Source organism: Mustelus asterias, chromosome 26, assembly GCF_964213995.1.
Source record: "Mustelus asterias chromosome 26, sMusAst1.hap1.1, whole genome shotgun sequence".
NCBI classification, from domain to species: Eukaryota; Metazoa; Chordata; class Chondrichthyes; order Carcharhiniformes; family Triakidae; genus Mustelus; species Mustelus asterias.
Window position 1 is genome coordinate 31367505 of NC_135826.1, and position 14154 is coordinate 31381658.

The 14154-nt window shown below is 42.8% G+C and overlaps 1 protein-coding gene across 1 annotated transcript in view; it reads right to left on the reverse strand.

The window, feature by feature from the left end:
- The window catches only part of LOC144479695 (protein unc-13 homolog A-like), a 243852-nt gene that overhangs the window by 119395 nt on the left and 110303 nt on the right, over positions 1 to 14154 (reverse strand). Inside the window, exons 14-17 of the mRNA XM_078198723.1 lie at positions 13950 to 13955; positions 11839 to 11910; positions 10480 to 10699; positions 8273 to 8500 (exon numbers count right to left, since the gene is read on the reverse strand). Coding sequence (XP_078054849.1) covers positions 8273 to 8500; positions 10480 to 10699; positions 11839 to 11910; positions 13950 to 13955 — 526 coding nt within the window. The remainder of the gene's footprint in view (positions 1 to 8272; positions 8501 to 10479; positions 10700 to 11838; positions 11911 to 13949; positions 13956 to 14154) is intronic.

Genomic DNA, 14154 nt, shown 5'->3' on the forward strand with positions numbered 1-14154 from the left:
ATAAATGCTGACGTAGCCAGCGATGCCGTAAGTGAAATTTTAAATTTATAACTTTATAATTTATAATTATAAATTTATAATTTATAACTTTAAGTTGCCACTTTAAGAATTTGCACCATTTTCTATCCTGTGATTAAAAACAAAATCACACTGTGTTTGACATAATATGCGATTATATACAGTACATAACTGCTACTGCAGAAATTTACACTACAATTTTTAAATTAGAATTATGCTGTCTAAATTTGGGATATTATAGATCCAATTGTAATCCTAGTCCTTTCTGGTCATTTGCTCAGTTTACACTCCAATGAACTCAAAAGTCAGACAGGATGTAAATTGGGCATTCAACTCCATTCTCATCGAGCACATTAGGTTATATAGATTTCTGGCTTCATTTCAAACTTTCCTACAAAGTGCTGCCAATATAATGAATGAAATGTATGTATGTGTGTGTATATATATTATATATATAAAATATATAAACAACTGGCTGCGGTGATCTGAAGAATACATCAAAACATGTTTTGACCGTAAAGATAGTAAATGATCAAACAGAATTTATATTATGTACTAAACTTTTCACAATTATGAGAGATTGGAGTTATTTTAAGCTTTTATCTTTTATTTTATTTGGCTCTCTGAAGAATACATTACAGATCTTTCCTTGCACTGTAATACTGTATATTGTAGCCATTTTAAAACCACAATTATAACCTTTGTTTGATCTATAAGGTAATACATGCATGAGACAATTTTAATGTTATCAACTCTCAGCAGAGATTATAGGCATGAAAAAATTCAGAGTTCAACAGACCCTAAATTATTAAATAAACAGTAATGTGCCTTTTATGTTTATAAAATTGCTCTATTGACTTTTATGATTATGGAATTGGCCAATTAATTGAAGCTGAAATGTCATATTTATTGTAATTACTACAATGGAACTGCCTCAACATAATGTTTGCAGGACTGCCAGCCAGCATTTTTGCAACAGCTGGCTAAACACATTTGTCATTTCTTTATTAACATATTGAATTGTGAACCCATGTATATTGCAGTTAGTGATTCAATCCAACTTTCTTTTCAGTTCACACCACCACAGAATCTGTAGTGCAATTGTACTTCGAAGTCACCAAGTTTTGCTTTGCTCAAACATAGCGCATTGCATTGATAGCAGTATGGGTGAGTGTTCAATTTGTTCTGAAGTAAAAATTGGTGCTAAGCTAGTACTCGCTATGTAAAGGAGCCATTAGCTCCTTAGCATGGGATCATTTTTTATAAGCATAAGGCTTATTGCAAAACATTGTTCAGAAAGAAATAATATTTTATTCATACTGAGCCTCAAGATTATTGGGGTTACTGGGACTAAAGGTTGGAATAGTCACATCAGAGTTGGCTCAACACACTTTTTGGGAAAAGTGAAGTCTTGAATTTATTGCCTTGAAGGGAAAGGTAAACTTGTGGGAATACATTTTAAAATTCTATTTTTCCAGCTAAAGAATATCATTTCTAAAACATGTATTCGGGTACTCTTAGCAAAGATCATATTGACTATTTTTGTTTTGACTATGAACACAACTTTTAGAATATCTTAGAGGTCCTTACATGATCTTTAAAAGGTAAAGGTATACTGTAAGCAATTAATCCTTGCAGCCAATTCAAATCCAGGTCAAGAAGCTAAGGAGAACCTTCCAGCAAAAATCACAGATGAGGTCCTGTGTCACATAAAATAAGATGTTGCAAATGTGATTCTAGAGTTTAGTTTTCTAGATGATTTTGAAACCGTAGAACCTGGTACTTGAACTCAATTTGAACCCTGCACAGAAAACAATGGCCTAGTGATTTGTCAGGCAATGTCTGTGAATCAAGTGCTAAACTGGTATGAGGAACCGCATTGGAGTCAGAGGTGCACATATGGATTATTTAAGGAGCTGAATATGTTATCTACATTAGGGTCCTGAATTTCTTGCAGTTCACAATTTTGATTTTAATATGGTTAAGTTACCTAGTGAATTTGCCAAGTGCTAATTATCGAAAGAACCTTTCATCAGTGTTATTTAATGGGATCATGCACTACTTAAAGGTTAGTATGTCAGTATTAACAAAAACGCATGAATCATCCTTGTGCAAGCCCTTGAGTTTTTTAAAAATTCTTTCACAGGATGTGAGCAGTGCTACTTATTGCCCATCCCTACCTGCCTTTGAGAAGGTGATGGTGAGCTGCCTTCTTGAACCACTGCAGTCCATTTACTGTAGATGCACCCACAATATGCTAATTTTCCTATCTCAGTGCTCCTACAAAAATTATTTCCCCAGTGGCTACAGCTTGGGAGGTGAAAGGCTGCTGATTTTCAATTGAGGATGTTTCAAACGCAGGTGAAAGATGATGCTGAGCAGCTCTGAGCCTTGACCGCCCAGCTGAAGACTGCGATATCTTGGCATGCATTGGGGCAGTCTTGATCAACTAGGGCACAGGTGGAATGGGTGGTGAGAAGGTAAGTATAGGCACCTTGAGAGATGACACTAAGTACCTCTCCATCTGGTAAGGGTGTAACGGGGAGATTTGAAAATGCCACTGTTCAGAAAATTGGAACCGTATATGTGGGTGTGGAGGATTGGCTCCAGAATGCCAAACGAATGAAATACTTCTGGGCAAACGGAATAGAAGGGGACGATCGGCAAAAAGTCATCTTTCTGACTCCCTGTGGGGTTCCAGGTTTCAGCCTCATAAAGAGTTTTATCTACCCGGCAGCCCCAGATTCAAAATCCTTTAATGAACTGATAGATTGGGTAGCAAACCGCTACGATCCTAAACCACCTGTTATATTACAGCGATACAGGTTTAAAGCAGCAAATATATTTTCTGGATAATTGGTTACGGAATTGTTGACAAGTCTACGGAAATTGGTGGAACACTGAGTACGGGCCAGCATAACTGGAAATGTTAAGGGACCACTTGGTATGCGGAACAAATAACATAGCGACTCAAAGGAGGTTACTGACTGGACTGAATCTGGACCTTAAGAAAGCCATAGAACTGGCCCATTATCACAAAAACATGGAGAAAGGGATCTAGGAGTTTCAAGGATCCATAGACAGAAACATCCTTAGCCTTGGGCAACCCCCATTCCGCAGAACCAAGTCCCCAGCAGAAAACACTCGTGTCTCCCATTTATTGCCAAGGAAAGGCAATTGGACGAGGAGGTCGCAAAATTCTGGAATTGGATGGGAGGTTTCTCCACAAAGAGTGAGGAGCAAGCACATCCTTTTAAAAAGGATTTATCTTTTAAAAAGCATTTAGATAGTTACATGGGTACAATGGGTACAGAGGGATATGGGCCAAATGCAGGCAATAGGGATTAGCTTAGGGGTTTTAAAAAAAAAGGGTGGCATGGACAAGTTGGGCCGAAGGGCCTGTTCCATGCTGTAAACCTCTATGACTCTATCCATGCTGTACTTGCAGTTATAAGGTTTGCCCCAGGCAAGGCTATCCAAAGCAGGCAAAATGCATATAGCCCAGGCTGAAGGGCGAAGCCACCTCAAAACAGGGCTTTTCAAATAAATCAGTCCAAGGATGAGGAATTGATGCAACTAAATTGCATCACTGCACCCAAAGTAGCCCCAATCCAGATTCAACTCCAAGTAACTGGCCACCCTCTAGAGGTAGACACAGGTGCCACAGCATCTAACATTGGGGGGCACACCGTAAGCGACTCCGACTGAGCAGCTTGCCTTTCAGCCTGCGAGACACCAAGGCTAGATTGGCCTAGTACACCAGGGATCCCTTGCTCATTCTTGGAACATCAGTAACCCAATTTACACACGGACAACAGACAATCCAACTTCCCCTAATAGTAGTACAAGGACCAAGGCCCAGCTCTTAGTAAAGAACTGGCTGCAGAAAATCAGCCTGGATTGGCAACAGATCTTAAAAATGGGTACTGGCAACCAATAAAAAGTAATTGGGAAGTACCCCGAAGTGTTTCAAGAAGGTCTCTGGAAGATTAAAGGTTCCAGGGCCAAGATCTACGTAGACCCAGAGGCCCAACTTAAATACTTCAAGCACAACCTGTTCCCCCCTATGCCCTGCCAAAGTAGAGGCCAAGTTGGAATGTCTAGAGAAACTTGGCATTATACGCTCAGTACAATTTGCCAAATGCACTGCTCACGTAGTCCCCGGTTTTAAAACCCGACTCGGTCCGTCTCTGTGGGAACTATAAGTTGATGGTCAACAGAGCTTCCCGCTTAGACAAATACCCTATGCCATGTATAGAAGACTTGTACCCAAAATTGGCTGAGGGCCAGATACTTTCCAAATTGGATATGAGGTATGCCTACCTCCAACTGGAGCTTGAGGGGTCCTCAAGGAAATATGTACTATAAATACTCACAAAGGACTGTATAAGTACACTCGCTTGCCTTTTGGGGTGTCTTTGGCTTGCACCATTTTTCAAAGGGTGGTGGAGAACATCCTTCAAGGGGTGCCAGGAGTTGCAGTCGACCTGGATGATGTTATAATCTCAGGAGCTACAGTAAAGTTACATTTGGAGAGTTTGGAGAAAATGTAATGGTGTTTCTCTGAGGCTGGGGGTTAGGCTCAAAAGGGAAAGTGCATGTTCCAGGTAAACAAAGTAATGTATCTTGGGTACAGAGTTGGCAACTTAAACAGGATGTTTGTACCAAAGTTGGTGACCCTGCTGGCACCCCTCCAGGTCCTGCTAAAAAAAAATCAAAAATGGTTGTGGCAAATGCCACGGAGAAGGGTTATCCTAACTCAAAAGTTTGGCTCTGTTCTCTCTCTACGGATGCCGTCAGTCCTGCTGGGTTTTTCCAGCATTTTCTGATTTTTGTTGTGATGAAGGAACAAACCTTGCACGTTTCCTTTTCAATTATATTCCCATGACAATGGAAATAGCCCCGGCAGAGTTATTGATGAGTCGACACCTTTGGACCAAGCTCAGCCTCACTTTCCTGAACCTGGGTGCAAAACTGAAGAAAAACAAGAAGCCCAAAAACGGGGCCACGATGAATATAAGCCTGTCAGGACCGTCAAACCAGGAGACACTGTCCATTTGTGAAGTTTCAGAGACAACACCCTGTGGATCCCAGGAATTGTCCTCAAAAACCAGACTGGTGTCATACACAATAAAGACTGGGGATAAGACGATGAGAAAAGATGCCCATCACTTCTGCCATTGGGAACTCTCAACAGGGGCAACTGTTGCAGTGGACACACCACGATTGACACCTTAGACACCCACAGAAAGCCCAAGAAAGGTCTACGAGGACCCAGCCTCAGAAATGGAGATGGAGGTGGCGGAGTCACAGTCAGAGATTGCCACCGAGAGCGAGCCCCCTAACAGTGGTGCTTTGGCATTCCACAAGGAAGAATGTTCATCCACTCGGTATTCACCCCTCCCCCGACCAGATCATGCAAACAACAGAAACGAGGCCAGGGGCCAAATGACAAAAACAGCCTCATCACCATAGGAGTGAAGGAGAACCCTCGAACTCAGAGGGGGGAGGGGTGTGCTAACCTCCATAGGGAATCTCTAATTGATCTCCCTGTGGGGCTCGTTGAATACAAGTTCCCTTGGTAACAGGCAATGGCTTGCCCAGGTGGAACTAGTCACCTGAACCCTTTATAGCCCAACACCAATAAACAATAAAAACTGTTCCTTTCCAGTCGGGCTTCCTGAGTTAATACAGCCTCCAAGGCAACCTTTAGTGACCACTCAGTATTTGATGTAGCTGTTCTGTATTGACATATTTCTCTGTCATTAGCCAGATGAGACCTCCCCTTTGAACTGGCTGCCTTTAAATAGCCTCAGGCACCTTATATTCTATTGGCGTGCAGCATGTGTAGCACGGCTGCCTTCTTGTGTGCTTGTAAATCAGCAGCTAGCATGAATATTTTCGCTCCCCTTGTGCGCTCTTTTCTGGACTCAATCACTGCAAATCTCATTTCTTCTCTGACACAGTCAGTAGTGTTGGAACCTGGGATCATTCCAAATCGTTCCTTCAGCCACAGAATTGACATGTTAACTTTAAATCGAGTGCAGATGCAAGGCAACATCAGATAATGGCTGCGATACTCCCATTTTTTTTCCAATTGCTTCCGCTAGCTGGAAAACTGGAGCTTTTCCCATTGGCACTGGCACTGCCTGTCAGGTGGAATTCAGCCACTTTTGATGTGTAAGAACATGCAAGACGGACAAACATACCAGCCAGCCTGGCTTCACAGAGATCAGGGCACCATTTTTAAAGGGTGCCCCAATCTCAGTGTTCAGAGACAGGGCACCCCCCTTCCCCTCCACTATGGACAAGGAAACTACTGGCTGACAAGCTTCGAAAGGTTAGTCATGGCACACATCAAATCCGAGGTCTCCTAGATTGCCTGGATCCACTACAGTTTGCCTATTGCCACAACAGGTCTACAGCACACATCATCTCCCTGGCCCTACACTCAACCTGGAAAACAAGGATATTTACGTCAGACTCCTATTTATTGACTACAGCTCAGTCTTCAACACTATTATCCCAACAAAACTCATCTCCAAACTCCATGGCCTAGGGTTCGGCTCCTCCCTCTGCGACTGGATCCTAGACTTCCTAACCTACAGACTGCAATCAGTAAGGATAGACAAAGACACCACCACCACGATTACCCTCAACACTGGTGCCCCACAAGGCTGTCTCCTCAGCCCCTTACTATACTCTTTATACACTTAGGACAGTGTGGCCAAATTCTGCTCCAACTCCATTTTCAAGTTTGCTGATGACACCACCATAGTAGGTCAGATCTCAGTCCATCATGCAAACCAGCCTCCCATCTGTTGACTCTGTCTACACTTCCCACTGCCTAGGAAAAGCAGCCAGCATAATAAAGGATCCCATGCACCCTGGACATATTCTCTTCCATCTTCTTCCGTCGGGTAAAAGATACAAAAGTCTGAGATCACATACCAATCGACTCAAGAACAGCAGAAGGACACATGGGTACACAACTTACCTGCTTGCTCGTAGTCCAAGACTCCAGGTCAGTGTGACACTGCCGAGAACAGTGCGAGATTGGCACTGCAAGAGGGAGGAAGATGAGGCCTGAGGATGGTGGGACCTGAGGGGGCAGGGCCTGAGGGGACCCCATATCAGAGAGTCTCTCTTGTGGGGAGGGGAGGATGTCAGCTCACCTTCATGCCTGTGTGGTGGGGGAGGATGCCTCTCTGTGCTGAGGCATTGGAAGTGCTCTTCTTTGATTTGATTTGACTTATTGTTGTCATGTGTATTGGGGATACAGTGAAAAGTGATTGGAGCAGGGATTGTTGACATAGCTGTGAAGGGGGAGTGTGCTTTGTTCAATTGACAGTTTTATGATCAGCTAATAAGATGAAATGTTTTGAAGCGGTTTTTGAGTGGCTGTTTGCTTATTTTGACAGATTAATCAGCACTTAAGAGAGATTGTTTTTTCAATGGGAACTTCAATGGCTGAGTTCGACAGTTATGAGTTTCTAAGAGGATCAGTTTTATTCAAACAGGGTCTGAATGAATGATTGTCTTTTTTGATTTTCTAAGCATTTCAAAAATGTTCAAATGTAATATAGCTTATGGATACTGTACATAGTGCAGTGAGTGGGTACAGAGGATGCAGGTGGGGCACACAATATGCACGGGGGGGTGGAGGGCGCACAGGAGGCACACAAGATGCATGGTGGCCATGGAGGGTAGAAAAAGAGCATGAAGGATGCATGAGAACATGGAGGGGGCTCTGAGCGTGAGGTGCGAGGACTCGCAGGCCTAACCAGTTTGTAGAGACTGGATTGGTGATCCAGTAAACAGGGGTGGGCCTTTTACCTGCCAGCCTTGGCATCTGCCCACTTTGAGCCTGCTTTAGGAGCCAACAATCATGATGCCGGCCTGCCCTCGCCTCTGACTGATGAAAATTCCATGTAAATGGGCTGACTTTCAGAAGTCTGAAATGCAACATAAGGAAATGGCTCAACTCTCGCTTCCTGACTCAAAGGGAAAAGTCTGGCCCAAGGAGTACAATCTGCAACTACAATTTGCACATGAGGTAAAAACATAGCTATTGGGGGGAATTTTCCTGTCCCGCCCGCCACGGGAATCGTAGCAGGCTGGGGGGGGGGGGGGGGGGGGGGGCAGACCATGCAAAGGTCCATTGACTTCGGGTGGGATTCTCCAGTTCTGGGGAGAGTATCGCTGGAAAATCCCACCCATTTTGTTTTATTCAAACAAAATTCACAAAACCTACCAGTGATGTTGATCTTTGCTGACCACTTTGATGTGCCATCCAGTACACTTTGTTTAATTGCCTTCATCTGTTGTGCATGTGCTGATTTTGGAAGTCCAAATACCTCCTGGATGAGCTCAAAGATTTCTGGCTTATTTCTTTCTCTGATTTTCATCCGATCTTTTAGAACCATGATGATATTTTGTGTTCGGTCTTCTGCTCCATGTTTTGAACTCTTTTCAGCAGCACCTGAAATAATGGTAGAAGTAGTGCTAGTAGGTGAAATGTAACAACATTTTGAATATAGTGGAAAATTGGAACAGTTGTTTACTAATATACAGCAAGGTTCTAAGCCATGTAAATTGAAATGCTAACAAAAATCATGTTTAACAGAATTAACTTTTTATTAACTGTGTTTTATTTTTGAGGACTTAACAATAACTCATAATTTAATCATGAGGTTCTCTATTTTGTAATGGCTGCTTGACAGTGCTGTACGCTGCAATTCCAGAGAGGAGAAACTGCAACATCCAACCTAAAACAATGCTACATTCTACTCAGAGCCCGATTTTACCATTTTCATTCCAAGCGCTGAATCTGGGCGTAATGCAGATCCAACTTAGAAATCTACTTTCAGGCGCCCCCATACGCACTCAGCCTGAAAAAAAGATCGCGGGTCCCATTTGCGCTGTGGGCGGGGCTTAGCACGCCTGGAACGATCGGAGCTCTGAACTGCAAATGCGCAGTTAGAAAAAATATTGAAAAAGCGCGTCCGTGTCAGATCGCTCCCGGGCCGCAGAAAGTGGAGAAAGCGGCTCGGGAGCGAAAAGCAGGAGTGATGGGCCCCACAGACATCACTGTCCCTCTTATCCACCCACCCCGCTACCCAGACCGATCGCCTGCAGAGTGGCAGCGGATCCCCCTGCCCCCTGACCAGAGATCCATTTGCCCCCCCGCCCCCACCAGAGATACATCTTACCCGCCTCCCTCCTCACCCCCCCCCCCAGAGAATGGTCTGGCCTCACTATCCCCCCCCTCAGAATGGTCTGGCCTCACCCCCCCCCTCAGAGAACGATCTGGCCTCACCCACTCACCCCCCACCCCCCCCCATCCCCAGAGGAATATCTGACCCGCCTCTTCCTCCCTCCCCACCAGACAATGATCAGCCCTCCCCCCCCACCACCAGACAACGATCAGCCTTCCCCCCCCCCCCCCCCCGCCCCACCAGAGATCCATCTGCATCGCCAGCCCCCACCCACCAGAGATCAATCTGCCCCCTCATCCTCCAGTGAGCGATCGGGCCTCCCGTGCCCCCCCCCCGCCAGAGATACATCTTACCCACCTCCCTGCCCCAGACAGCGATCTGGCCTCACTCCCCCCCCCCCAGAGAATGGTCTGGCCTCACTCATCCCCCTCCCCCAGAGAAACATCTGACCCGCCTCCTCTTCCCTCCCCACCAGACAACGATCAATCGCCCTCCCAACCACCAGACAACGATCAGCCCTCCCCCCCCCAACCACCAGACAACGATCAGCCCTCCCCACCCCCCCCAGACAACGATCAGCCCTCTCTCTCCCCCCTCTCCCCCCCCCCCCCCCCACCAGAGATATATCTGACCCGCCTCCTCCTTCCCCCCGCCAACCAGACAACGATCTGGCCTCACTCCCCCACCCCCCCCCCCCCCCCCCAACCAGAGAATGATCTGACCCGCCTCCCTCCTCCCCCCCACCACTGATCTGAGTCAGGGAACTGTTGGAAGCACTGAACGTGCTCTTCAGCAGCTGGAGCACCCGATTCAGACATTTATTTAGCAGGTCCATTATGGCGCGATTCTGGATTGGCAAACGCGGTGGTAAAGGGGGAAATGCTGATAAAGTTGGGCGGGCAGTTCATTAATTCAATTGAAATGCAAGCAAATGCATTTAAATCGCCGCTGCGACCGTTTTGGGCATGAAGTGGATCGCCGCCATTCCCGGGTTTCGGTAAAGTGGCAATCTGCACGGATGCGGGCGCAGATCGCGTTAATGGCCCCACACCCGACTTGACCATGTTTCCGCGCCCGAAAGAGATAAAAATTCAATATATTTTGTGCAAGAATAAACCTGTAAAAATGATGCTGCCAATTAAATAGTTCCAATGGGTCTAACTGTTATGAGTACTTATAGTATATTAATCACAAATCAAAAAGCTCCAGATAAGTAAAATAAAAATCCATGCAAGTGACTTACGCTGTAAACAATCTGCATTGAGAAGATCTTGGCACTTTTCATGACATTTAACTCCACATTCAGTGCAACGCATTCCCTGGCGAGCGATTCCCCACAGTAATCCTTCACATTCATAGCAATATGTGGGCGTGGTTGCTGTCCACACTTCAAAATTGTGTGGTGTTGTGCAAGAAATAGGGTAGATTAAGGCTTGCAAGGTCTTCTTGTAAACATGGTTTTTCTAACAAACAGAAATATTTCATTAGCATTCATTTTGCTGTATGGAGGATAGGATCAAATTATGTTTCTGTAGTACATATACTAATGAAAAATGTTAGTTTCATTTAAAGAAAACCTTGCAAATTCTTCTCCTGTCTGTATTATAGCCAGCTCTTCACATCAGGCTGATATTGATATTAAGCTATTACAGTGAGTAATCTGATACCAACTGAGAAATGAATTTCCTTAACTTTAAAAGAAGCACAACTTACACTAAACTAAATAACTTTCATATGTTGTGGAATATGATATTAGCATCTTTTGAAAATCCCATGTTTCCAAAAGAATTGCACAGTTGACAAGCATCACAAGCAATTCAGCTCAGTGGTAGATGAAAACTTATGGTGGTATAGTCAATAACCACTACCAACCTTTCTACCTCAAAAGAATAAGAAAATGACATTTTTATGAGGGCTAAAATCATAGTTAAAGCATCAGTTACAAAGTATCTTAAGAGGAGGGAAAAGATAGGGAGACAAAGACAGAATTCTATACCTTGGGACCCAGGCAGCTGGAGACACAATAACGAATGGTGGAGCTATTAAAATTGGGGATACACAAGAATTGGTGGCAGAGATCACAGAGTATTATAGGACTGGAAAAGGTTACAGAAATAAAGGGGGGCAAAGCAATGGAGGGATCCAAAAATGAGGAGAATTTTGAAATTGGCACTTTACCAGACCAGGTACCAATATAAATCAGTGAGCATAAGGATAATGGATCAATAGGATTTGGGAGTGATGGTAAGTGTAGCATTACTTTGGATGAGCTCAGGTTAATGGAAGTTGGAAGATGGCAGATTAGCGCTGGAACAGTCAAGTCTATTGATATCAAAGACATGGAGGAGATGATATATTGATCCCCCAATCAGACTAAACCAACTTGTTTTGGGGGAGATTAATATTATAACCAATTTATTTTTCCATTCAATCATCTTCTTCCTCCTTTTTTTCAGGAGTGGATATTTTCTTTCTCCACCAGAAAAAAAACAATTATAAATGACAATTTACAATTTGTAGAGAAGCTGCACAGATGATTCAAAACTTAAACATTTTAAAAGAATTTATGTTTGGAACAAAATTATGTAGCAACTCATCTTACCAGTTCTTCATCATTAAGAGTACGAGTTGCCAGTGCAGAAGTGATGCCAGCTTTTCTTGATTGCACCAAAGACTATATAAATAAAGAGATAGATTACCTATACATTAGAAGACATACCAAACATTTTTCAGGCAAATTGTGTTTTTGCAACAGCTGATATTATGCAGTATATATAACAGGGAAACTAACCCCCAAAAAGGAAGCAACATTTCTTATTCAACAACCAGAATAGAACCCAATGGCCAGCAAAAAAACCCCTTAAACCGTTGAAGCATTTTGCCTCATAAACAATTCTATACAAGTACTGCAATTTTACATTTATTATGCAAAATTAAACTTCTTTCAATGGATTTTAAAAAACAAGTGCACAAAACTAGGTATCCTGTTGTGCAATGATTGTCTGAAGATGTATCAGCTGAACGACTAAAGACAGAAGTTTAATGCTAAAAGAATTTTATGGATGGTATATTTGGCATAAGAGTGAATTTCTATTAATTGATAAATAGATAAACCAGAAGCAAAGATATGAAAATCTCAAATAACTAGAGTTACTTTTCCTTTATTAATTATATAGCCATCTGTGCTAGTTTCACTTGATATTGCAGTCATAATATTATTCACTCCTTAAGAATCTGTAAAGCTTTGGATTTGAAAATTAGAAATAGTTTCATTTTCAATGCCAGTAGCTTTCACTTTAAGTTTCTAGAAAGAACTTCAGTCTAGGAGAGACATGAAACAATATTGTTGCTGAAACATTGGATGAAGTAAGGATTTGTTATTGGACAAACATTATTTGGCACATCATAAGGAATCTCCATTTTGGAGCCCAACTAAAAATGTTAATATTTAGTATTTAAGTAACACCTTTAAAACTGCTTAGCTGGCAATGGCTTCTAAAAATTGCTTGGTCATTGATGAAGGTATGTTACTGTCCCTATCTAATTTGATCTAAACAATTCTACACAAAATAAAAACATGGGAAGAAAGGATGCAGGAGTGCATGAATCCTGAACCAAAATAATCCAAACTAGGCTGACGTACAATGTGGTATGGGGCTTATATGCAAGACCACAAGTATCATTTTTGTATGCATTTTGTGGTCAGGTTACTTGCTATTCATACCTAGCAATTCAATAAAATAAAATTGCAGCATAAGCAAAGAAAAGAATCACAAAAGTTCATTAACAGGGGGTTTGAGTTTAAGAGTCGTGGGGTTATGCTGCAACTGTACAGGACCTTGGTGAGACCACATTTGGAATATTGTGTGCAGTTCTGGTCACCTCACTACAAGAAGGATGTGGAGACACTGGAAAGAGTGCAAAGGAGATTTACCAGGATGCTGCCTGGTTTGGAGGGTAGGTTTTATGAGGAAAGGTTGAGGGAACTTGGGCTTTTCTCTTTGGAGTGGAGGAGGTTGAGAGGAGACTTGATAGAGGTTTATAAGATGATGAGGGGGATAGATAGAGTGAACGTTCAAAGACTATTTCCTCGGGTGAATGGAGCGGTAACTAGGGGGCATAACTATAGGGTTCATGGTGGGAGATATAGGAATGATGTCCGAGGTAGGTTTTTTACTCCGAGAGTGGTTGGGGTGTGGAATGGACTGCCTGCAGGGATAGTGGAGTCAGAAACTTTAGGAACATTTAAGAAGCTATTGGATAGGCACATGGAGTGCTTCGGGATGATAGGGAGGAAATAGCTTGATCTTGGTTTCAGACAAAGCTCGGCACAACATCGTGGGCCGAAGGGCCTGTTCTGTGCTGTACTGTTCTATGTTCTAAAAGTCCATTAAATCCCTGGTTAACTTTGTGACAAATTGTTTCTTGCTCCACTGTAAAAAATTACACTTGAAGATTTGATAAAAGATTGGATAAAAGATTGCCTTCAAAACCTGTTCTGAAATTATTATATTTTAAGCTTGAAAACTTATCAGGTAACTGTAAATTTCAATTGCTCTGATAAGGTAAGAAACTTACCAATTAATATCGCCTGAGGGGATTCATACCACACTTAACATGACCTAGTTTAGTTCAGTGATATTTGGTTCAAGGTCTATGCATCACTATTAGATCTTCACTAGACCTAGATTACGCCACATATAAAGCACTTACCATAGCCTGCACAAAGTGAATGCAATGATGAAATAAATTACAAAACATTAATACATGGATTAAAAAACATCTAAGGCTTGACATTGAGCACAAACCACAAGGTCAGTCATCGTGGACACTGTTGGCAGGAAATAAATAGGCTGTATTCACATAACTACAATTCTGATTTCTGTGCCATTTTCAACTAATTATTTAATTTTTATAT